The sequence below is a fragment of the Mobula birostris genome, chromosome 1, assembly GCF_030028105.1.
Source record: "Mobula birostris isolate sMobBir1 chromosome 1, sMobBir1.hap1, whole genome shotgun sequence".
Lineage (NCBI taxonomy): Eukaryota > Metazoa > Chordata > Chondrichthyes > Myliobatiformes > Myliobatidae > Mobula > Mobula birostris.
In genome coordinates this window covers 150,859,861-150,885,997 of record NC_092370.1, presented here as the reverse complement: position 1 = coordinate 150,885,997, position 26,137 = coordinate 150,859,861, and the positions used below count along the sequence as shown (strand labels likewise).

At 43.8% G+C, this 26,137-nt stretch overlaps 1 protein-coding gene across 5 annotated transcripts in view; it reads left to right on the top strand.

Moving 5' to 3' along the window:
- LOC140200513 (tau-tubulin kinase 2-like) overlaps nt 1-26,137 on the top strand; it is a 179,979-nt gene that overhangs the window by 137,451 nt on the left and 16,391 nt on the right. For 4 of the 5 annotated variants that reach the window (XM_072263978.1, XM_072263971.1, XM_072264003.1 and 1 more), the window contains one exon: nt 8,602-8,844. The exons of the other annotated variant lie outside the window; for it this stretch is intronic. In XM_072263978.1, coding sequence (XP_072120079.1) covers nt 8,602-8,844 — 243 coding nt within the window. The remainder of the gene's footprint in view (nt 1-8,601; nt 8,845-26,137) is intronic. 5 annotated transcript variants of the gene reach the window in all.

The following is a 26,137-nucleotide window of genomic DNA, read 5'->3' as shown; positions in this document are numbered from 1 at the left end:
AATGACATCTGCTGTTGAAATGTTGTAACAGTATTGAAAGATGGGTACTCACTGGCCAGCATGGATATGATAAGCTGAATGGCCTGAGTCTGTGTTGTGTGACATTGGGGTGTAGGCTGCAAAACTAAGGAAATTATGCTGAATACAAGAGATTCTGCAGATGCTGGAAATCCAGAGTAACAAACACAAAATGCTGGAGGATCTCAGCAAATCATCAGCATCTATGGAGAAGAATAAGCTGTTGATGATTTTGGCTGAAACCCTTCATCAGTACAGGGAAAAAGAAACGCTATTGTTGTACCTCAATAGAAGTATTATATTTGATTCCTAGCACTGTTAGGGAGGATATGATGATCTAGGAAAGGTTATAGAAGAAATGTACTTTCATTGAGGCCTGAGGTAAGGGACTCAATTCTTGAGCAAGAGCAAGGTTGGAAGATTAAGCTCAGGATTCAAAAAATTTAAAAGAAAAATTCCTTGTGTAATAAGTGCAAGGCTGAAGTATTCAAACTGGATAGATTTAAAGTTTACAAAAAGCAAATAATTACAGAGTAAGACACACAAAATGCTGGAGGAACTCAGCAGGCCAAGCAGCATCTGTGGAAAAATTACAGTTGATGTTTCAGGGCAAACCCTTTGGTAGGACTGAAGAAAAAATGCCGAGGAATAGATTTAAAAGGTGGGGGGAGGGGAGAGAGAAACACCAGGTGATAGGTGAATCCATGAGGGGGAGGGATGAAGTCAAGAGCTGGGAAGTTGATTGGTGAAAGAGATAGAAGGCTGTGGGAGAAAGAAAAAGGGGGGAGGAGCGCCAGAGGGTGGTGATGGGCAGGCAAGGAGATGAGGAAAAGGAAGGGGGAGGGTTTGGGGGGCATTACCGGAAGTTTGAGAAATCAAGGTTCATGCCATCAGGTTGGAGGCTACCTAAATGGAATATAAAGTATTGTTCCTTCAACCTAAATGTGGCCTTATCACAATAGTGGAGGAGGACATGGATGAACATATGGGAATGCAAAGCAGAATCAAAATGGGTGGCCACTGGGAGATCACGCATGTTCTGGTGAACAGAATGTAGATACTCAGCGAAGCAGTCTCCCAGTCTACGTCAGGTTTCACCGATGTATAGAAGGCCACACGGGAGCACCGAACTCAGTACATGACCCCAACAGACTCACAGGTGAATTGTCACCTCAATCACCTGGAAGGACTGTTTGTGGCCCTTAATGATAGTGAGGGAGGAGGCGTAGGGGCAGGTGCAGCACTTGTTCTGCTTGCAAGGATAAGTGTCAGGAGGGACATCAGTGGGGAGGGACATATGGACAAGGGAGATGCGTAGGGAGCGATCGCTTAAGAAAGCAGAAAGTGAGGGAATGATGTGCTTGGTGGTGGGATCCCATTGGAGGTGGCGGAAGTTTCAGTGAATCATGTGTTGGATGCGGAGGCTGGTGGTGTGGCAGGTGAAGACGAGGAACCTTACCACTGGTAGGGTAGCAGGAGGATGGGGTAAGAGCAGATTTGCGTAAAATGGAAGAGATATGGTTGAGGGCAGCATTGCTGGTGGAGGAAGGGAAGACCCTTTCTTTGAAAATGGAGGACAGCTCCTTCTTTCTAGAATAAGAAGCCTCATCCTGAGAGCAGATGCGGCGGAGACAGAGGAATTGAGAGAAGGGGGTGGCATTTTTGCAAGTTTAGGGTGGGACAAGGTGTAGTCTAGGTAGCTGTGAGAGTCCGTGGGTTTGTAATAGACATCTGTGGATAAGCTGTCTCCGGAGATAGAGACAGTGAGGTCGAGAAAAGAAAGGGAGGTGTCAGAAATGGACCAGATGAATTTGAGGGCAGGGTGGAAGTTGTCCTCTTGTCCTCACCTACCACCCCACTAGTCTCCACGTCCAGCATATAATCCTCTGAAACTTCCACCACCTCCAATGGATCCCACCACCAAACACCTCATTCCCTCCTCCCCCCCCACTTTCTGCTTTCCGCAGCGATCGCTCCCTACGCGACTCCCTTGTCCATTCGTCCCTCCCCACTGATCTCCCTTCTGGCATTTATCCTTGCAAGCAGAACAAGTGACACACCTGCCCCGACATCACCTCCCTCACAACCATTCAAGGCCCTAAACAGTCCTTCCAGGTGTGGTGACACTTCACCTGTGAGCCTGTTGATGTCATATACTGTGTTTGGTGCTCCCAGTGTGACCTCCTGTACATCAGCGAGACCTGATGTAGATTGGGAGACCGCTTCACCAAGAATCTACACTTCATCTGCCAAACAAGAGGGATCTTCCAGTGGCCACCAATTTTATTTCTACTTTCCATTCCCATTCCAATATGTCCATCCATGGCCTCTTCCACTGTCGTGATGAGGCCACACTTAGATTGGCGGAACAGCACCTTATATTCTGTTTGGGGTAGCCTCCAACCTGATGGCATGAACATTGATTTCTCAAAATTCCGGTAATGACTCCAATCTCCCCCCCCCCCCCCACTTCTGCATTTCCCACCCCCTTTTCCCCCTCTCACCTCTTCTCCTTGCCTGCCCATCACCTCCCTCTGGTGCCCCTTCCCCCTTTTTCTTTCTTCCATGGCCTCCTGTCTTTTTCACCAATCAACTTCCCAGCTCTTTACTTCATCTCTCCCGCTTCAAGTTTTACCTATCATCTGGTTTTTCTCTCTCCCCTCCCCCCCCATGTTTTAAATCTACTCCTCAGCTTTTTTTCTCAGTCGCGCCGAAGGGTTTCAGCTCAAAATGTCAACTGTATTCTTTTCCTAGATGCTGCCTGGCCTACTGAGTTCCTCCAGCATTTTGTGTGTGTTGCTTGGATTTCCAGCATCTGCAGATTTTCTCTTGTTTTTGGGATTACAGAGACTGGAAATCTAAAATAAGAACATAAAATCCTGTAACTATTCAGTAGATTCTGCCCCACTGACTTTTCAGTGGTTGAAATGGTCATTTATTCAGGGAGCACAAATTTATCTGTGCTCAGTCAACACTAATTATATCTCAAGTTTAGAAGGTTGGAAATACTTAGCACCTGAGAGAGACAAAAAAATCTGAGTTAACATATCAAGAGTTCTCTTCAAAGGTGATTGATCTGCTGGACAGAATCTGCCTGCCATACTGAAAAGTTAGAGGATTTTCTCTCTTTATTTTGGATTTTAAGTCATCGAATCACAGGCTCTTCAGCCCATCTAGTCCATGGCAAACTATTTAAACTGCTTAGTCCCATCAACCTGCACCCGGATCATAGCCCTCCACTCCCCTCCCATCTATGTACCTATCTAAACTTCTCTTAAACGTTGAAATTGAGCTCACGTGCACTGCTTGCACTGGCAGCTCATAACCACACTCTCACGACCCTCTGAAGAAGTTTTCTTTGAGTTCCCCTTAAACTTCTTACCTTTCAACTTTAAGCCATGCCCTCTGGTTGTAGTTCCACCCAACCTTAGTGGAAAAAGCTGTCTTGTATTTACCCTCCCTATACCCAAAATGATTTTGTATACCTCTATCAAATCTCCTCTCAATCTTCGACGTTCTAAAGAATACTGACCTAACCTATTGGATCTTTCCTTATAACTCATGATCTCCAGTTCCAGCAAAATGCTTATAAGTTTTCTCTGTACTCTTTCAACCTTATTTACTGTCCATCTTTCCAATAGGTAGGTGACCAAAACTGCACACAATACAACAATTTAGGTCTCACCAATGTCTTATACACCTTCAACATAACAAACGAGAAAATTTACAGATGCTGGAAATCCAAGCAACACACACAAAATGCTGGAGGAACTCAGCAAGCCAGGCAGCATCTAAGAAAAGAATACAGCTGACATTTTGGACTGCAACTCTTCGGCAGGACGAGAGAAAAGAAAGTTGAGGAGTAGATTTAAAAGATGGTGGAAGGGAGAGAGAAACGCAAGGTGATAGGTGAAACCTGTAGGGGGAAGGATGAATTAAAGAGTTGGGAAGTTAATTGGTGAAAGAGACAGAAGGAAAAAAAAGACAGAATGGAAAAAAAAGGGGGGAGGAGCACCAGAGAAAGAAGACAGAATGGAAAAAAAGGGGGGGAGGAGCACCAGAGAAAGTCCATGGGTGGCCAAGGAGATGAGGGAGGAAAAAGGGGATGGGAAATGGTGGAGGGGGGCATTACCTGAAGCTTGAGAAATCAATGTTTATGCCATCAGGTTAGAGGCTACCCAAATGGAATATAAGGTGTTGTTCCTCCTATCTAAGTGAGGCTTCATCACAACAGTGGAGGAGGCCATGGATGGACATATCAGAATGAGAATAGGAAGTGGAATTAAAATGGGTGGCCACTGGGAGATCTCGCTTGTTTTGGCATACGGAGTGTAGGTGCTCAGCGAAGTGGTCTCCTAATCTACATTGGGTGTCATCGATGTGCGGAGAGCACCGAACACCATATATGACCCCAACAGACTCACAGGTGAAGTGTCACCTCACCTGGAAGAACTGTTTAGAGCCCTGAATGGCAGTGAGGGGGGAGGTGTAGGGACAGGTGTAGCACTTGTTCCGCTTGCAAGGATAAGTGCCAAGAAGGAGATCAGTGGGGAGGGACAAATGGATAAGAGAGTTGCATAGGGAGTGACCCCTGTGGAGAACAGAAAATGGGGAGGGGAGGGAAAGATGTGCTTGGTGGGGGATCAACATAGCATCCCATTTCCTGTACTCAGTACTTTGATTTGTGAAGGCCAGTATGCCAAAAGCTTATCTACCTGTGACTCCACTTTCAGTGAATTAGAGACCTGTATTCCCAGATCCCTTTGTTCTACCGCACTCCTCAGTGCCTTACAGTTCACAGTGTAAGACCTACCTTTGTTGTTCCTATTGAAGTGCAAAACCTTGCACCTGTCTGCATTAAATTCCATCTGCCATTCTTCCAGATCTTCCTTGCTGTCCACTACATTCCCAGTCTTGGTGTCAGAAGCAAATCTGCTGATCCAGTTAACCTTATTATCATCCCTGATCACTGATACAGATATCAAACAACAATGGGCCCAGCACCAATCCCTGCAGCTCTCCACTGTCAAAGACCTCCAATCAGAGAGGCAACTATCTACCACCACTCTCTGACTTCTTCCACAAAGCCAATGTCTAATCCAACTTACTGCATCACCTTGAATGCCAAGGGTCTGAACCTTCATGACCAACTTCCCATGGGAACCTTGTCAAATGCCTTACTAAAGTCCCTGTTGACACTCACTGTATTGCCTTCATCAACTTTTCTTGTAACTTCCTCAAAAGCTCGGTAAGTTTGGTTAGTCACAACCTACCATGCACAAAGCCATGCTGACTATTCCTGATCAGTCCATGTCTATCCAAATACTCATATATTCGGCCCCTTAGAATACCTTCCAATAACTTTCCCACTACTGATATCAGGCTCACTGGCCTATAATCTCCTGGTTTATGTTTAGAGCTTTTGTTGAACAGTGAGGGAGAAAATGTCTATCCTCCAATCCCCCAGTACCTCACCTGTTGCTGAGGATGATTTAAATATCTCTGCTAGGGTCCTTGCAATTTCTGCACTTGCCTCCCATTGACATTCTGATCTTCCAGAGGACCAATTTTGTCCCTTGCAATCCTCTTGCTTTTAATATATCTGTAGAAACCCTTAAGATTCTCCTTCATCTTGCCTGCCTAACTGTCAACTGCTGTCAGCTTTTCCCCACCCACTCAATCTCCTTTGATCCAAGGAAAACAAACCTAGCCTATACTCGTAACTGAGATGTTCCATCCCAGGCGACACTCCCTGCATGCTTTATTGTGTCATCTTGTCCTTCCTATGGTGCCGCAACCAAAACTGTACATTCTCCCGTTATACCTTAAGCAATGTTTTGGGAAGTTATAATATAACTTCCCTCCTCTTATATTGTATACCTTCTTCACTACCTTATCCGCCTGTGCTGCCCCTTCACCAATCTCTGATCTTGTGCACTGAGATCCCTTTGTCCTAACTGACACTGTGAAGCCCTGTATTTATTAGATTAGATTCAACTTTATTGTCATTGTGCTGAGTACAGGTACAAGGCCAATGAAATGCAGTTAGCATCTAACCAGAAATGCGAAGAATAGTGCTATTTGCGAAGTAACTGCGAATAAAAAGTAAGTGCTACAGCACGCAAATATAAAAGTACTGAGACAGTACAGTATGGGTGCAATACTGCTTAGCACTGTGATGTGAGGTTCAGCAGGGTCACAGCCTCAGGGAAGAAGCTCTTCCTGTGCCTGCTGGTGCAGGAGTAGAGGCTCCTGTAGCGCCTTCTGCATACGCTCTGCCCTATTAGTCCTCCCAAATTGCATTACCTCACACTTATCCAACTTAAATTCCATCTACCATTGCTCTATCTGCTTATCAACATTATTTTGTAACCTCTGACTATCTTCACGATCAACAGTGATGCCAATTTTCATGTCATCTGCAAACTTATTCATCTTATCCTTGTATTCATACCCAAACTGTTAATGTATATAGCAAATGAATCGCATGAGTATGAAAGCAATTGAGATTCAGTTTAAAAATAAAGCTATTGTCATTGCAGATCATTTGACATTAGGCTTTTATGACTTACTTGCTGAGAGTTTAATAGGCAAAAGTTATTAAACAACACCATAAATATTAAGTCAGAGCAAAAATATTGCAGTGGCCGTGGAGTTTTCTTAAAATTAAAAACAAATTGTAAGGTCAGTTTTGAAATACAGCTCATAACCTTTGTAATGCATGCTGCAGGAACTTTGACTATAATGCTAACAGAAAAATAATTTTCAAATCTGTTTATCTACACAGAGCGGTTTTTTCAATTGCAGCAGGTTGCTGCTTTAGACCATGTCCTTAATTCATCAGCAATCCATGGCTCAATTGACCAACTCAATCTCATTTTTTGTGTGCCAGGAAATTTATTTTAACATTTTTACAGTTTTGTCAGAATAGCAAACAAATTTCAATAATCCCTTCAGAATCATTAAATGGCAATATTTTCTCTAATATGTATTGTAGAGCTTATTTTTGCTGGCAATGGAAGACGATGAAATGAAAATCATGAAAGACTCAGAGGAGGGGATGAAAATGGAAGATATTTTACATGCTGCAATTGGAGTTCTCTAGTGTTTTGTTTTTGGTTCAGCAAAAGTCTATGTTATGGAAGTCAGTCTCAACTCTGACTTTGTTGATGCCATGCAGGCTGCCATAAGAAAGAGGAGAACGTAAATGTGTTTTCACTCATACTAGTACTTGATAAATACAGATATTATTTACCCTAATGTTCACCTGTGATATTATTTGACCTTAAAAAGCTTGGAAATAAAGAATGACCACATGAGGGAGTTGTTGATCTCTCAGCTTTTGTGAAATTATTTCCCAGCAATAGAGCAGTTTAAAACGAGAAAATCTGCAAGTGCTGGAAATCCGAGCAACACACACAATGCTGGGGAACTCAGCAGGCCAGGCAGCATCTATGGAAAAGAGTACAGTCGACATTTCAGGCAGAGTCCCTTCGGCAGAACTGGAGAAAGAAAGATGAGTCAGGGTAAGAAGTTGAGGGGAGGAAAAAAACACAAGGTGATAGGTGAAACTGTGAGGGTGAAGTAAAGACTAGGAAGTTTGTTAGTGAAAGAGATGCAGAGCTGGAGAAGGGGAATCATAGGAGAGGACAGAAGGCCATGGAAGAAAGAAAAGGGGGAGGAGCACTGAGGGAGGTGATAGGCAGATAAGGAGATAAAGTGAAACAGCAAAGGGGATGGGGAATAGTGAAGGGGGACGGGGGCATTACCGGAAGTTGGAGAAATTGATGTTCATGCCATCATGTTGGAGGCTACCCAGACGGAATATAAGGTGTTACTCCTCCAACCTGAGTGTGGCCACGTCATGGTAGTAGAGAAGTCCATGGACTGACGTGGAAATGGAAGTGGAATTAAAATGGGTGGCCATTGGGAGATCCTGCTTTTTCCGGCGAACGGAGCATAGATGCTCGGCGAAGCAGTCTGCCAATCTACATTGGGTCTCACCAATATACAGGAGGCCACACCGGGAGCACCAGGCACAGTCTATGACCCCAACAGACTCGCAGGTGAAGTGTCACCTCACCTGGATGGACTGTTTAGGGCCCTGAATGGTAGTGAAGGAGGAAGTGTAGGGGCAGGTTGTAGCATTTGTTTTTCTTGCAAGGGTAAGTACCAGGAAGGAGATAAGTGAGGAGGGATAAATGGACAAGGAAATCGTGTAGGGAGTGATCCCTGTGGAAAGTGGGGGTGGGGGGTGGGGCAGGACTAAACAGCAGCATAAAAGGCTGGAGATGAAAAACCTAGTAATAAAAAGAAATGTGCTTTCCATCTTGTTTGCTTTTTGCTAGAGCCATTCTTCATCCATTCATCACATGGTTGTACCGTTGAATCTGCATGTCTGTAATTGCTGTTTTCCATTGTTAACACTAACATTACTCCAGACCGAATTGTAACTGCATGAAATGTGTGGATGTATATGAGAATATGTGTGTGTGTTTCTTGATGTGCTTGTATTTTTTCATGTATACGGAAAGCAGTCTTGATCTTGAATTCACCAATATTCCCATCCATATGTTCTCACAGCTGAACACAACTCATTTGCCACATCCCAACACTCCAAGGAAGCAGTGTCCCTTCCGACCCCCAAGCCCTGTAGCATTGTTATCCTCAGATTTGGATCCACTTCACAGGAGGCAGTCAGATTTGCACAGGAGCCAGTCAGCTGAGAACAATTCACGCTCCCCTGGTCGCAGGCAGCTACCCTTCATCCCAGGCAATACCAAGCTGCCTTCTATCATTCGCATCTCCAAAGCTCAGCTCCAACAGGTGAACCAATAGATTTTGTTTGCAGTATTCTTTACTGTAGTTGAGTTTTTAAAAAATTTTCCAGCAATGTATTTACTTTCAATCCATTTGGTACTAACCCTAAATTCAGTGATTTAAAAAATGTATTAACCTTTTTATTTCATTAACATTCTGGGAATGTGTTTTGGTTAAGGAACAGTCATCAATGTTTGGAAGGATCTTCATAAGTTTTAACAGATAGGCTATATAAATGAACACCCAATTTGAGCGTGTGTCATTGAGGTTTATTACAATGAAACTTTTTTTTCTAAGGATATTAGATATGAATATGTTTCATCATTTAAGTTAGAATATTCTCACTGTATCAATTAAATAACTGCTGTTTGATGAATGAATCAGAATAATAACTGGTGTTTATAACAATTTTGGTGGTGGACAGGGGTGCAATTTAACCTTTCATCAGAACTAAGCAAAATTAGAAACGTTTATAGTGCAAAGACAGAGGGTGGGGTTGTGTGGATGGGGTCAAGGGGATTGTCTGTGATTGGGTGGGAACCAAAAGACAAATGGTAGTGGTGTTGGCTGAGAGAGGAGGGATATTTTTAGTTACATCTGATCTGTATGGGTTGAAGGAAAAGATGGGGGAGAGAATGAAACAAAATCATTGCTGGAAGTGAGAGGCACAACACGCTACATTTGAAATAAGAGAGTGCTGGAACTGCCCAGCAGATCAGGCAGTGTCATCAGAGAGAAAAACCTGAGTTAATTTTATGACATGATCGCAACCAGCTAATTCTGATGATGTTCTATCTCTTGGTCTTATTTGGAACAATGTGTGGGACGTAAATCAGAGATTGAAATTGGATGGAGAGGAGTGTCAGGCAACTGAAAGATCAGGGTTGTCCTTGTGGAATGAATGGAGGCTTTCTGCTAAGACATCACTCAATCTGTGCTTGGTTTCTGCAGAACAACGACACAGCATTGTGAGCATCGAACACGTAGAGTAGCTGCCGCCAGTCCCCAGTAGTGGCCTGAAATCTCCATGCTGGCTAAGGTGCAGCTCTGAGTCTCACATCTGAACCCTGAGCGGCTGCATTTCTCTCCCTGACCTACCTATCACCAACCTACACAGGCAGCCTCTCCACACTAAACCTCTGGGGATTCATTGCTGGGAGGATGCCAGCAGAGGACATGGTTTTGAACCACACTCTGAGCACAGCAGTATCTGAGTAGATATGTTTTGTTTTTAAAAGTACAGATGGGATACGTGTCTTAGAGGGTTTGGACTTCCAAAAGTGCTGTAATGAATCAGCACTTGACAGGTGGACAGATCATCTTCAGTTAGCAAGTTTTGTCGATCTCTCTTGGCCGGCATCACCAATTTTGCAGTCTCTCCTAGTCTTTACCCTATCCCAAGTATTTCCTTGTTCTCTTCACCATTCCCCTTTTCTGCAACTTAAAGCACTCATAATTTTCTGTCTTTGCCCAGGTTGATAAAAAGTTCTCAACCTAAAACATTAATACATTTTTCTCTCCACAGATGCTTTCTGACTGCTGAGTATCTCCAGCATCTTCTGTTTTTATCTATCCCCCCGTTTGCCATTCCATTCCCAACAAATCTCACAACTAGGTCACGGAATCAGAAATCCATTCATCATATGTTATAGAGTTATGGACTGTGTTGGAGAATCTTTAGGCCTAATTTTCAGCCAATGTAAGGTTTAAAGCAATATTCCATTACAGAACTAATTGTGTCTTGTTGCTTGATGCAGCCCAAGTGTCCACTTGACCAAAAACGCCCCAACATGGATCCACAGATGAGACGTGACTGGATTATTTTTCACTCAGTATGTTCAGATAATATTGCACTTATGGAACAATCCACTGTTTATGATGATGAGAATAATTCTGTGTTTTGGAGAGTTTGGCCAGAATCATGGTAGAAAGGGCAGTTGGTGTTTTCAAAAGTTCCTGTAGTCATTGACACTGCCCCATAGAATGCGCTAAATAGAATGAAAGTTGGCAACTTTCCCAGTATCCTTGAGAGAGGCTTTTTGTCAGTTTCCTAGCTACTCCACTCCTCTTGAATAAAATCTACTGCTCCCTCTTAATTTTTAAACTCCTGAGGCACAGAATTGCAGATGGTTCGAAAATGAATGAAAGCACCACATATGGGATTTGCATCAGTCTAAAATGTTCATACAGTGCATCTTGAATGTGTGGTGACATTTATGGGCTGCCCAAGCTTATCCCTAGGTTATGTTGATTGTTAACAGAAACAACACATTTCACTGCATGTTTTTATGTAAATGTGATAAATAAATCTGAAATTTGCTGCAGAAGTTAAAGGATATGATAAATTACATATAATGTCTAAAATGGGGTTTACAAAATCTGAGTAAGCTCTTCATGAATAAACATTGATAAAATGCAATACAGGAGCTGTTAACTTCCTTGCTGCTTAATTCATGCTTCTGAATACAAGGCCCAAATGTAATGGACTGCATACTCTGATTCCCTTTTATTGGTGTCGTGTAGTACCATGGTGTAAGTGGGTGTTAAGGCAAAGCAGACAATTGTCCGAAGAAATTTCTGTTGGTTTGTGGCATTTTAACGTTCTGGTCTTAAAGATGAAGCCAGATTCTTACTAATTGCCTAACTCATAAAATTCTAAAACAGCTTTATTGTGTACATTCGTGGTTGTCGGAGAAGTAATGTTCATAATGGAAGTCTCCAATGGATGCTGTTATGAATAAGTATGAATTCATTCATTCATTCATTCCATTCAAGAGGTCTAGAATACAAGAGCAGGGATGTGATGCTGAGGCTTTGTAAGGCACTGGTGAGGCCTCACCTTGAGTATTGTGAACAGTCTTGGGCTCCTTATCTAAGAAAAGATGTGCTGACATTAGAGAGCCTCCAGAGGAGGTTCACAAGGATGATTCCAGGAATGAAAGGGTTCTCATACAAGGCACACTTGATTGCTCTGGGTCTGTACTCACTGCAATTTAGAAGGATGAAGGGAGATCTCATTGAAACCTTTTGAATGTTGAAAAGACTAGTCAGAGTAGATGTGGAAAGGATGTTTCCCATAGTGGGGGAGTCGAAGACAAGGAGGCACAGCCTAACGGTAGAGGAGCTTCCATTTAAAACAGAGATGTGGAGAAACTTCTTTAGCCAGAGGGTGGTGAATTTGTGGAAATTGTTACCACGGGCAGCTGTGGAGACCAGGTCGTTAAGTGTATTTAAGGCAGAGCTTGATGGGTTCTTGATTGGACAGGGCATGAAAGGTTACAGGGAGTGGGTTGAGGAAGTGGGGGAAGAAAGGATCAGCCTTGATTACATGGTGGAGCAGACTCAATGGGCCAAATGGCCTAATTCTGCTCCTATCTCTTATGGTCTTATGGATCCTAGATACTTGAATTCTTCTCTGGTTTTGACCTCCAGATGATAAGCAAAAGGCACAGTAAATTGTGGGAACTAGTTCTTATTTAAAGGGTGCTTTATTTTATAATATTAGATGGATTTAGCTCTGAATGGCTTGCAGTGTAGGCAGAATCATTTGTTCCATATAATGATGACATACAGAATGCTTTAGGGTATGGACAGATTAAGTGAATTGGAATTTAATGTGAAGAAAAAGTCATCCTTTTTGGGGAAATGCAAAGTATTCAAAGAGGCCTGTGTGTCCTTTACTTGAATCCCTGAAAGTTAAGACGTAGATAGAGCAAGTAATTAGAAAGGCAAAGTGGTATGTTGCTGTCCATTGCTTAGGAAAGGCTCTAAGAATAAACAAGGAAATTATAGGCTAGTGAGCCTGACATTAGTAGTGGGAAAGCTATTGGAAAGTGTTCTAAGTGACCAGACCTATGAGTATTTGGATAGACAGGGACTGATTAGAGATAGTCAATATCTCTTCCAGTAAGATGCAGTGGGTTCGAATGCAGTGGCCTATCAGGGGCCAATCAAAGGTTCACATTTTCTGCTTAAAATGTGTTTTTTTTAGGATCGTTATACTGGACTCCAAGAACAATGGGTACAGCAGGTCTACTGCATCAGTGATCTGCTTGTTGTTTGGAGCCACTGGCCGGGGTGTTGAAGAATGGTTGGGTCGGCAGGAGGAGGAGGGGAAGGAGGAGCCGGCAGGAGGAAAAGGAGGGGGAGGAGCCAGCAGGAGGAGGAGGGGGAGCCAGCAGACAGGCCGGCAGGAGGAGGAGGAGCGGGCAGGAGGAGGAGGGGGGGGCCAGCAGACAGGCCGGCAGGAGGAGGAGGACGAGCCAGCAGGAGGAAAAGGAGGAGGAGGAGCTGGCAGGAGGAGGAGGAGCCGGCAGGAGGAAAAGGAGGAGGAGGAGCTGGCAGGAGGAGGGGCCAGCGGACAGGCTGGCAGAAGGTTCAGGGGCCCATGTTTCTGACTCCTACTCGAAGACATTGGAGTTGATGCCCAAAAGCAGCTTGCAGTATAATGGTGAATGACTGTCTTGGACATTTCTCTTGTGATCGCAAGATGCTGTTGGACATTGTTAGTGTGAGATGCCACAGGCCTTTTTCCCTTATTTGGTGGAAAGACAGGCAATGAGGCAGCCGTGTGGCCTCAGTTGTAGTGAGGACAAGATTTCAAGTGGGCTTGCCTGTTGCTGCAGTCCAGAATGTTGGAGGCATTGCAGAGTGGAGTCTGTGCTCAGTTGTGAGTTGGCCTCACCCATCAGCGCTGCCTCCAGTGTTCAACTGATGGAGTGACAGGCTGGGTTGCCAGAAGCTGTGCCAGCAATTTGCATGTCTCTCAGGGACTTGAACTGTATATGTGTTTTCTAGCATAATGATGTGTGTGTGTTTTTTTTTCTCTCTCACTATTTTGAATGTATGTTATGCACCTTGGCCCCAGAGGCATGCTGTCTTGTTCCATAATTAAACTTGATTTGATTTGTGCATGCTATATTTTGTCTAACCAATCTTATAGAGTTTTTTTTAGGAAGTTACTAGGAAAGTGGATGAAGGCAAGGCAGTGGATGTTGACTACATATACGTCACCAAGGCATCTGACAAAGTCCCACATGGGAAATCGGTCAAGAAGGTTGAGTTACTCGTCATTCAAGATGTGGTATTAAATTAGATTAAACATTGGCTTTGTGGGAAAAGCCACAGGGTGGTAGTAGATGGTTCCCTCTCTGATAAGAGGCCTGTGACTAGTGGTGTGCTTCAGGGATCGGTGCTGAGTACTTTGTTGTTTGTCATTTGTGTCAACGATCTGAATGATAATGTGGTTAACTAGATCAGCAAATTTGCGGATGACACCAAGATTGGGGATGTAGTGGATAGCGAGGAAGACTATCAAACCTTGTAGTGGGATCTAGACCATCTGGTAAAATAGACTGAAAAATGGTAGATGGAATTTAATACAGACAAGTGTAAGGTGTTGCACGTTGGGAGGATCAACCAGAGTTTGTCTTACACAGTGAGCAGTAGGGCGCTGAGGACTGTGGTAGAACAGAGGGATCTGGGAATACAGATTCATAAGTCCTTAAAAGTGGTGTCACAGGAGAAAGGATTATAAAGAAAGCTTTTGGCATATTGGCTTTCATAAATCAATGTATGAAGTACAGGAACTCTACAGGCCAGGCAGCATCTACGGAAAAAGTAAACAGATGATGTTTCGGCATCAGTCCTAATGAAGGGTCTGTCAGAAACGTCGACTGTTTACTCTTTTCCATAGATGCTGCCTGCACTGCTGAGTTCCTCCAGAATTTTGTGTGTATTGCTTGGATTTCCAGTGTCTACATGTAGATTTTCCCGTGTTTGTTGAGTACAGGAGTTAGAGTGTTACGTTGAAATTGTGTAAGATGTTGATGAGGCTTAATTTGCAGTATTGTATCCAGTTTTGGTCATCTACCAACAGGAAAGATGTAGATAGGGTTCAAAAAGTGCAGAGAAAATTTGCAAGGATGTTGCTGGGACCTGAGTTATAAGGAAAATTTGAATAGGTCCTTAGAACGTAGAAGATTGAGAGGAGACTTGATAGAAGTATACAGAATTATGAGGGGTATAGATAAGGCAAATGCAAGCAGGCTTTTTCCACTTTAGTTGGGTGAGACGACAACCAGAGGTTATGGGTTAAGGGTGAAAGGTGAAAAATTTAAGGGGAATATGAGGGGGGAGCTTCTTCACCAAGAGGGTTGTGAGAGTGTGGAATGAGCTGCCAGCACCAGTGATGGACGTGTGGTCAATTGTAATACTTCAGAGAAATTTGGATAGGTACGTGGATGGGTGAGGTATGTACGGTATTGGATGCAGGTCAATGGGACTAGGCAGATTATTGGTTTGACACAAACTAGATGGGTCAACAGGCCTGTTTCTGTGCTGTATTCTTCTATAACTCTATGTCTAAAATGTAGGTGGTTGGTTAGTAAGTCTGCAGACATTACAAGAATTGGTGAAGTTGCAGACAGTGAAGTAGGTGGCCAAAGGATACAGCAGGGTATATATGAGTTACTGTCATGGGCATAGAAATAGTAGATGGAGCTTAATTCGGGCAGGTGTGAGGTATTGCACTTTGGGAGGTTAAATGTAAAGGGAAAGTGAAATTAATGGCTGGACCCTTTACGCCAACAATGAATGGAAGGTCCAAGTCCATAACTCCTTGAAAGTGGCAATGCACAAAGATGGACTGCCTTCATCACTAGGATCATGAAGTGTTAAAGTCAATGTCATTCTTGTCGCCACATTACAAGAGGGTATGGAAGCTTCCAAGAGCATTGAGGAGAGGATGCTGCTTGTAATGGGGGATATTAGCTAAATGGAGAGATTGGACAAAGTTTGATTGTTCTCTTTGGAGGAAACTCGATAAGAGTTTATAAGAAATTATGAGAGGCATTGATGGAGTTGATAGTCTTTTTCCAAGAGTAGATATGTCAAAATACAATAGGGCATTGGTTTAAGGTGAGGTAAGGAAAGTTTCAAGGGATGTGTGGGGCAAATGTTTTTTTTTACACAGGGAGTGGTAGGAACCTGTGATGTGCTGCCAGAGGATGCTGGTGGAAGTAGAGGCTTCTCGATAGCAACATGAATATGCAGGAAGGATATGGATCATGGTTGCAGGAAGGGTGAGTTTAATTTGGCACAATACTTGGCACCGAAATTGTGGGCCAAAGAGCATGTTCCTGTGCTGTACTGTACTGTTTCATACTCTACACTCTTGAGTACAAAGGATTGAGAGGTGTTCTTTGTGAAACATACAAAATTAATAAAAGTAGGGATGTTAACTTCCCTCAGGGTCGTAGACTTTCAGAGCAGAAATCAGATATGGAAAGCATTGTATATCGACTTAAAATTTAGCATTGTAACTTTTCTCTAATTGTATTACTCTAGAAAAATCTCTAAGCGCTTATGCGTTGGTACATGTTAGTATTTTAGAAAATTTTTTGGGGGTTCGGGTGGTTCATTTTGGGTCCGTTTTTAATTTTATACCAAGCTGATTTCTAGTTTGTGAACTATTGTGCACTGAATTATGTTAAGCCCACCACAGATATGTCCAATGAAGAAATTGAGCAAATTTAAATTTATATAGTGTCTTCTAACCTTGGCACATCCCAAACTGCTGTGTTGAAGTGTGCTTGTGAAATATTGTAATATGGCACATGAAGTTCCATAAATAACAATGAGTGAAATAATCAGTTTCCCTAATGCTGATTGGGTGATAAGTATTAAGAAGCATGTTGGCTTTCTTTTGAATACTGCTATAGAATCTTTTGCACTTCCTGAGATTGCAGACTGTTTAAAGTTTCCACAAATAGGTGGTACCTTATTGCAGCATTTGGTACTGATCTGTGGCTTTGTCATGCCAGAGGATCTATAGACTGCAGTGTTTTCTCACAGTATGTTAACCCCTCCCCCCTTTCACTCAGTGCACATGTGTGAATTATTTTAGCACAACTTCAAACTCAGCTGACAGTTCGGTCAAAGGAGGCGGAGGAACACTTGCAGGACGCTTTGAGTCAGTGGTCTGGGCAATGTTCAGGGATTCATCTTCAAATCTGAATGAATATGTCACAGTTGTCGTCGACTTCATCAAGACCTGCCTTCGAGAAGCAGGTGGGAGGAGAAGAGAAGCAGCACGCTGCATGTATGCAGCCCTCCTGAAAAATGATATCGTATCTGTTAAATAGGGGCCGTGGACAATTCTGATTTGATGAAGATGGACATGAAAGCACAGAGGAACATCTGGAAAAATTTCTGAAACGCTCGTTTGCTGCTGTCATTATTGCACAGACGGGAATCTTTCGGAGGGTAGGCCTCAAAATCCCCGGCTTTGCCTGCTGTTGGTGACCGAGAAGGAGGTCGAATCGTTTGGATAGTGATGGCACTCAGTACTCGGTGTTGGAGAGCTGATCAGAGCTTGAAGTTTTTGGATGACTCAGAGTCGGACTGTGGTCGGTATGGCAGGGAGAGTTTTTCTTCCTTCTGTCCGTCTGTGTGAGATGTGGGATATTTGGGTGACTTTGAACTTTTACTGTGCTCATGGACTTCTTCATCAAGTTATGGTATTGTTGCACTGTTGTAACTATATGTTACAATTATGTGGTTTTGTTAGTTTTTTTTAGTCTTGGTCTGTCCTGTGTTTTGTGATATCACACCAGAGGAAATATTGTATCATTTCTTAATGCATGCATTACTAAATGACAATAAAAGAGGACTGCATGTCTTCATAATCTAATATACCGGACATCCCAGACCAAAAGTCATGGATGTGGTTTCCTCCTCCTGAAGTCAATAATCAGCTCCTTGGCCTTGCTGACATTGAGTGAGAGGCTGTTGTTGTGACACCACTCGGACAGATTTTCAGTCTTCCTCCTATATGCTGATTCTTCACCACCTTTGATTCAGCCAACGACAGTGCTGTCATCAGCAAACTTAAATGTGGCATTGTAGCTGTGCTAAGCTTCACAGTCATAAGTATAAAGCAAACAGAGCAGGGGGCTAAGCACAAATCCTTATGGTGAACCTGTGCTGATGGTGATTGTGGAGGAGCAGGAGCTGCCATTCCAAACTGACTGGGGTCTGCAGATGAGGACGTGGAGGATCCAATTGAACAAGTAGGTATTAAGGCCAAGCTCTTGCAGCTTATTGATTAGCTTTGAAGGGATGAAAGTATTGAATGCTGAGCTGTAGTCAATGAATTGCATCCTGATGTGTGCACCTTCACTGTCTAGATCTTCCAGGGTTGAGTGAAGAGCCAGTGAAATGGCATCTGCTATGGACTACTTCTGCGTCAAATCTATGCCGTAGGTACGGCGTAGTCGCATACCCTACGCCGTAGCCTGACGCGCACCTCCCCAAAAATGTAATTGCACGTCGTGGTGACACAGACCTCAACAACTGTGATTGGTCCGCTTGGTAGCATTGCATTTCCTCCTACGCTGCATAGCTTCCCATTGGGCGACTGAAGGGCAGGGAAGGAACTCTGGCTGCAATGCTTTCCATAGAGGTTTACAGACCTCCAAAATTATGGAGGATCCTGTGCTTGACGCCAGTTTGTAGCTAGCTGCTACAGCCTGTTGACTTCCACCTGAAGCTAAAACTTGAATGCTGATTGCCAGTCTCTGAGTATACTGTGCGTACACTGATGTGGAATAAATGGTTGGAGGCGATGAACCAAATCGTCAAATCTACCTGCCGACATCCAAAAATATTTGAAATGCATTCCCTCGTCCATGTCTCTCAGTGGCCGGACAAGCACAGAAAATTCACTCTCCTTCAGTTTCAGTTGCAATTGTTTGAAGTTTGAGTTTCTTCGTGTTGAGTTTCAATACGAAGAAACTCAACACAGTGGCATAGAAACCCCACCACCAACTAGCATTTTGGCGGTGAATTGAAGAGCGATGCAGACACACCGACGTGCAAGTATAAATGCTCACAACAGCATAGGCTACTGCGCAGAAGTATATATCAGCCTTTAGGCAGGAGCTGATATGCTTCATCACCAGCCTCTCAAAGCAGTTCATCACAGTGGATGTAAGTGCAACTGGATAGATTGGAGAGGAGATTGAGGGGTAGGATTTGTGCACATTTGGAAATACATGTCGATGTTATGTGCTAGAACATGTCAATGCTAAAAAAGAGGATGTCAAGTGAGGTGTATTGTCATTTTCATATGTATATAACATACATAATGATATAGAAACGAGAACGTTTCTTCAGTCCAGGGTGTTAAGCACATAACACACAATAACTCGTGAAGTTAAGGATAAAATCTACAGATGAATCACATATAAATAACAAACTAAAGTGTATTAATATTAAATATTGTAAAGTATGGAACAGATTTACCAGTGACACTTCAAATACGATGCAGCCAGGAGTTCAGAAGCCTAATGGCTTGGGGAAAGAAACTGTTTCCCATCCTGACCATTCTTGTTTTTATGCAACGTAGTATCCTCTGATGGTAGCAAATCAGAGGATACTGGATGAATGGGTGGGATCCTTCAGGGCCCTGAGTACTCAGCAATATCCCCGATGGATGGTAGGGAGACCCCTATGATCTTCTCAGCTGTTCTCACAGCCCTTTGTAGGGACTGCTTGACTGCTTTCATACCAGATGAAGATTGAACTTGTCAGGATGCTCTTAATGCACTGATACTTTTAGAAAAAAAATAGGATCTGCAAGTCTGCAGGGCTGTATGGGATATATTGCAGGAAGCAAGGGAAGAGATAGCTGCACCTTTGGTGATGATCTTGCACCCTCACTAACCACAGGAGTGATGATTGAAATGTGATGAGTGAGGATAGTCCTGGCAATTGCAGACCAATGAGTCTTACTTCAGTGGTGGGCAAAATATTGGAGAAGGTTCTTAGAGATAGGATTTACAAGTATTAGGAGGATTTACAAGTATTAGTCTGATTAAGGATAGTCAGCATGCGTTTGTGAAGGTTTGATCATGGATCATAAGTCTGATTGAATTCTGTGAGGATTTGACAAAGCACACTGATGAAGGTAGAGCAGTTTATGTGGATTTTAGAAAGGTGTTTGATAAGGTTCTCCATGGCAGACTTATTCAGAAAGTCAGGAGGCATGAGATCCAGGGAAATACGGCTGTGTGAATACAGAATTGGTTTGCCCATGGAAGATAGAGGGTGGTTGTAGCTGGAGCTTATTCTACCTGGAGTTCAATGACCAGTGGTGTTCGGCAGGGATCAGTTCTGGGTCCCCTGCTCTTTTGTGATTTTTTTTTTAATAAATGACCTGGATGAGAAAGTAGAAAGGTAGGTTAGTAAGCTGCAGGAGGCATGAAGGTTGATGGTGTTATGAATATTGTAGAAGGTTGTCATAGATTACAACAAAGCATTAACAGGATGCAGAGCTGAGCTGAGAAGTGGCAGATGGAGTTCAGTCTGGGAAATTGTGAAATGATTCCCTTTGGAAGGTCAAATTTGAAGGCAGAATACAAAGTTCAAAGCAAATTTTATTATCAAAGTTCATGTCTGTACATGAAGGAGGTGGAGGCCTTCTACAGTAAACTTCACAAAACTGTCACTTCAATACTGACACACAACTTCCTGGCTGTGCTCGGTGATTTTAATGCCCAGGTCAGGCTGGAAGATGTTCCATACTCATACCAAGACTTTACGAACAGAAATGGACAATATCTAGTTGATTTCATCCAGGAACACAGTCTCATTGCCGCCAACACACAATTCAAGAAGCGAGCTGGTAAACTGTGGAGATATGAAAACAGAGCCTCCATCTACAGGAAACAGCTCGATTACATCCTCATAAGAACAAAATGGCGTAACTGTGTGATCAACACAGAAGCCTACAGCACCTTCAACTCGGTCAGTTCTGATCACAGAGCAGTGTCAATGCAAGTGAGACTGAGCCTGCGGCAACCCAAAGCCACAGGTCCCAAAGAGAAGGTAGACTGGAAGGCATTCTCCTCACAACCTGTTCTTCAAGCCCAATACACAGTGGAGGTGAGAAATCACTTCGGCCCACTGGAAAGGGGTGAGGAAGAGACTGCCACTGACCGCTATCAACGGCTCATAGATGCACACACAGATGCAACAAAGAGTTTGCCTACTGTGAAGCGAATCAAGAAGAGTCGGATCTCGAAACATCCTGACGTTGTCTCAGCAATAAGTGTGGTCAATGCTTGTCATGCCGAACTTAGAAGGAGCAAAACAGAAGAGCTAAGAGACAGATTCAAGACAGCAAAGAAGAATCTCTTTGCCACCTACAACCGACTGAAGGAAGGGGAACTAGCTGAGAGGATTAGAGAGGTAGAAGCTGCTAATGAAGACATGCAGCATGGAGAAGCATGGCGCCTAGTCAATGAGATCAGTAGATGGAAGAAGTCCCCATTAGGTCAAATAAGTGGTAAAACAGCAGAGGACCGTGTCCTGGCATGGTTCACCCACTTTAAGAACCTGCTGGGAAGCCCTCCAGCTTTCACAGAAGAAGAAGAGGACATACCCATGATACTAACTCAAGTCGACATCGATGACGGCCCATTCGCCATTGAGGAACTCAAGAAGGCCAAATATGCACTCAAACAGGGCAGGAGCACTGGACCAGATGGGGATACCATCAGATGTCCTGAAGAACTGTGACCTGGATGGCATCTTGCTGGACATATGTAATATGGCATTGATGAAAGGCGACAAACCAGACAGTGGTCGCTCTCAAACGTTATCCCAGTCCCCAAGTCTGGATCCCTCACAAAGACAGATAACTACCACGGTATCAGCTTGACCTGCATCTTAGCAAAATTATACAATCGGATGATCTTGAACAGGATTCACACTGCCATTGACCCTAAGCTAAGATTCAATCAGAATGGTTTTTGGCAGAAGCGCACAACAGTAATGCAAATACTTGCTCTCCGTAGGATCATCGAGGAAGTCAAGAAGAACAACCGACCAGCCGTGCTTACTTACATTGATTTTCGCAAAGCTTTTGACTCCATTCACTGAGGTAAAATGCTAAAGATCCTGAAAGCTTACGGAGTGCCAAACCATCTACTGAGAACAATAGAGTCCAGCTATACCAAAACCATGGTGAAAGTTGTATCACCAGACGGAGAAACAGCAGTGTTCGAGCTCCTAGCTGGTGTGCTGCAAGGAGACACTCTGACACCCTACGTCTTTATAATCGTCCTTGATTACGCTCTGCGACAAGCTACCAAAGATCATGACAAGCTTGGTTTTACCATAAAACCAGGGCGAACCAAAAGGCTCAGACCAGTTACACTCACAGATCTTGATTTTGCAGATGACCTAGTCCTGCTCTCTGACCAGATGGAGGAAGCACAGCAGCTACTGACAAAAGTGGAAATTGAGTGCAATAAAGTTGGACTTCACCTAAACACTAAAAAGACAGAGTACATGACGTTTAACTGCAACGAAGGTACTCTCAAGACCGTAAAGAATGATACCATTAAGAAAGTCTTTAACTACAAGTACCTCAGATCAAGAATGATGAGTTCGGAGAAGGACATAAAGGTACGGAAGGCGCTGGCGTGGAGGACTATGAACGACATGAAGGTAATCTGGAAGTCGAGCCTGACCAGAGGGCTTAAAAAGAGGATTTTCATAGCAGACATAGAGTCCCTTCTCACGTACGGATGCGAGACGTGGACACTCACCAAGACGATGCAGAAGTCTCTAGATGGTTGCTATACACGAATGCTCCGGATGGCTCTTGACGTGAGTTGGCAACAGCACATGACGAACGTTGAGCTCTATAACAACCTACCGATGCTCTCCACTAAAATTGAGGTGAGAAGACTGCAACTAGCAGGGCACTGTCTACACCACCCCGAGCTACCTGCCAGCCTAGTCATCATATGGGAGCCCAAGCACGGGAGGATGAACCCTGGGTGCCCTCCCAAGACTATGGTCAACACGCTCCTAGAAGACAGCGGTGCGGCTAATGTAGATGAACTGAACACACTGATGAGGGAGAGGGAGAAGTAGAGAGCCCTTCATCGTGCCCGACGCCGGCCCCTTAGGCCTGAGTTGACGTAGTAGTAGTAGTACATGTATGTCACCATATACAACCCTAAGATTCATTTTCTTGTAGGCATACTCAACAAATCTTTAGAATAGTAACCATAACAGGATAATTGAAAGATTGCCCAACTAGGGTACTCAAGCAGAGAGCAGAAGACAACAAACTGTAAGTGTAAATACAGTCGGCCCTCCTTATCCACGAGGGATTGGTTCCGGGACCCCTCTTATTCAATCTGTCTAAATGCAGTGGACCTTAGGACCCTGCAGAACCCCGGACCTTATTTAACCAGTCTCTGTGCGGTTGACATTAGGACCCAGCGGCGGAGCTCTGAATCCGCAGTGTTTCTGTTCATGAAAATAATCACCATCATGATTTAAAATAAAATGGAAATAATAAAGCGACTGGAAAGAGGTGAAACACCATCGGTCATTGGAAAAGCGTTAGGCTACAGTCAGTCAACGATTGAAATAATTTTAAAGAATAAAGTGAGAAAGGCCCTGCCCTGATGAAAGCTACAATAATTACTAAGCAACGCAGTGGTTTAATTATTGGGTTTTGGGGTTTTGGGTATTTGATCCTTCACATCAACCCAGCACGGATGGAGAGCGTGCTCGGGAGCGGTCTGTCACTGGGTCAAACGCGGGAATTTCCGGTCCCAAGCCCGGCGCTGAAACATACATTTCTTAAGTGTTTTATATGCATAAAGGTAAAATATATACTATATACCAAGACCAATGTTTGACTGACGCTGAATAATACCGGATGTACCTGTTCCGACTTACTTAGTAAGAGAACTTCTGTTTTTTTTCGATCCCGATCCACGATAACCTATGCACATCCTCCCATATACTTTAAATCATCTCTAGATTACTTATAATACCTAGTACAATGTAAATGCTATGTAAAATAGTTGTAATACTACATTGTTTAGGGAATAATGACAAGATAAAAAAGGTCTGTGCATGTTCGAACAACAAGTGCTGGAAGAGCACTTCCAGGTTTTTTCCGCTCTCACAACACGCTGGAGGAACTCAGCAGGTCAGGCAGCATCCGTTGGAAACAATCAGTCAACGTTTCGGGCCAGAACCCTTCGTCAGGACTGAAGAGGGAAGGGGAAGAGGCCCTATAAAGAAGGTGGGGGGAGGGTGGGAAGGAGAAGGCTGGTAGGTTCCAGGTGAAAAACCAGTAAGGGGAAAGATAAAGGGGTGGGGGAGGGGAAGCAGGGAGGTGATAGGCAGGAAAGGTGAAGAAGGAATAGGGGAAAACACAATGGGTAGTAGAAGGAGGCGGAACCAAGAGGGAGGTGATAGGCAGCTAGGGGAGGGGGCAGAGTGAAATAGGGATGGGGGGGAGGGAATTACCAGAAGTTGGAGAATTCTATGTTCATACCAAGGGGCTGGAGACTACCCCCAGCTCCCCTTCCCTCTTCAGTCCTGACGAAGGGTTCCAGCCCGAAACGTTGACTGATTGTTTCCACGGATGCTGCCTGACCTGCTGAGTTCCTCCAGCATGTTGTGAGTGTTGCTTTGTCCCAGCATCTGCAGAGTATTTTGTGTTTCCAGATTTTCTCGATTCGCGGTTGGTTGAATTCGCGCATGCGGAACTCGCGGATAAGGAGGGCCGACTGTATAAATAAATGGCAATAAATAACGAGATCATGAGAGGAAGAGTCCTTGAAAGTCAGTCCATTGGCTGTGGGAATATTTCAATGATGGGGCAAGTGAATTTATCCCCTTTTGTTCAAGAACCTGATGGTTGAGGTATAGGGTCTTGAACCTGGTGGTGCGAGCCCTGAGGCTCTTGTACCTTCTACCTGAGGCAGTAGCGAGAAGAGAGCATGACCTTTGTGTTGGGGATCCCTGATAATGGATGCTGCTTTTCTTCGACAGTGTTTCATGTTGATGAGCTCAATGGTTGGGAGGACTTTACCTGAGCTGAATCCACTGCTTTTAGTACCACAGTATTTTCTGTTCAAGGGCATTAGTGCAGCCAGTCAATATACTCTCCACGACACGTCTATAGAAGTTTGTCAAAGTTTTAGATGTCATGCTGAATCTCCGCAGACTCCTAAGTAGAGACACTGCCGTGCTTTCTTCACAATTGCACTTGCAATTGGGCCCAGGACAGGTCCTCTGAAATAGTAACACCTCGGAACTTAAAGTTGCAAACCTTCTCCACCTCTAATCCTCCGATGAGGACTGGCTCATAGACCTCTGATTTCCGTCTCCTGAAGCCTGCAATCAGTTCCTTAATCTTGCTAACATTGAGTGAGAGATTGTTGTTATGACACCACTCAACCAGATTCTCAATCTCCCTACTACGTACAGGGTTATTGGCAGAGTTCTTGGCAATGTAGAGGAACAGGGGGATCTTGGGGTCCTTGTCTATAGATTCCTCAAAATTGCCACACTCATTGATAGGGTTGTTAAGAAGGTGTGTGGTGTGTTGGCCTTCATTAGTTGAGGGATTGAGTTCAAGAGTCACAAGATAATTTGTGGCTATAAAACCCTGGTTAGACCACACTTGGAATATTGTATTCAGTTCTGATCACCACATTAACGGAAGGATGTGGAGTCTTTAGAATGAATGTAGAAGAGATTTACCAGAATGCTGTCTGGATTAGAGAGTGTGTATTAAGAGAATAGGTAGAGTGAGCTAGGGTTTTTCTTTTTGGAATGAAGGATGGTGAGATGTGACTTGACGGGGGTGCACATGATGACAGGAATCATTGACTGAGTGGATAGCCAGAGACTTTTTTCCAGAGAAGGAATGGTTTTTACAAGGGGACATAATTGTAAGGGAATTGGAGGAAAGTATAGGGGGGATATGTCAGAGTTATGTTTTTTACAGAGTGGTGGGTGAATGGTATGCCATGCCAGGGGGAGGTAGAGGTAGATACATTAGGGGCATTTAAGAAGCTCTTAGATAGGCACATGGTCGATTGAGAAATGGAGGGTATGAAGGAGGGAAGGGTTAGATTGCTCTCAGAGTAGGTTGAAAGGTCGGCATAGCATCATGGGCCAAAGGGCCCACAATGTTCTATGTTCTACTCGGGGACAATCAGCACGGCTTTGTCAAACTTGATCAAGTTTTTGAGGAGGGTGAGGAGTTTCAAAGGAGTTTGGTATGGGTAAGGCAGTGGACATTATCGAAGTTATCTTTAGTAAGACATTTGAAAAGGTCCCTCATGGAACATTGATTCAGAAGGTAGAGATGATTCAGACTCCGGATGAATTAGAAGTTTGGTTTCAGAACTGGCTTGCCCAGAGTGAGTGGAGGCCTAGGCTGTTACTCTAGCTGGAGGGCCATGACCAG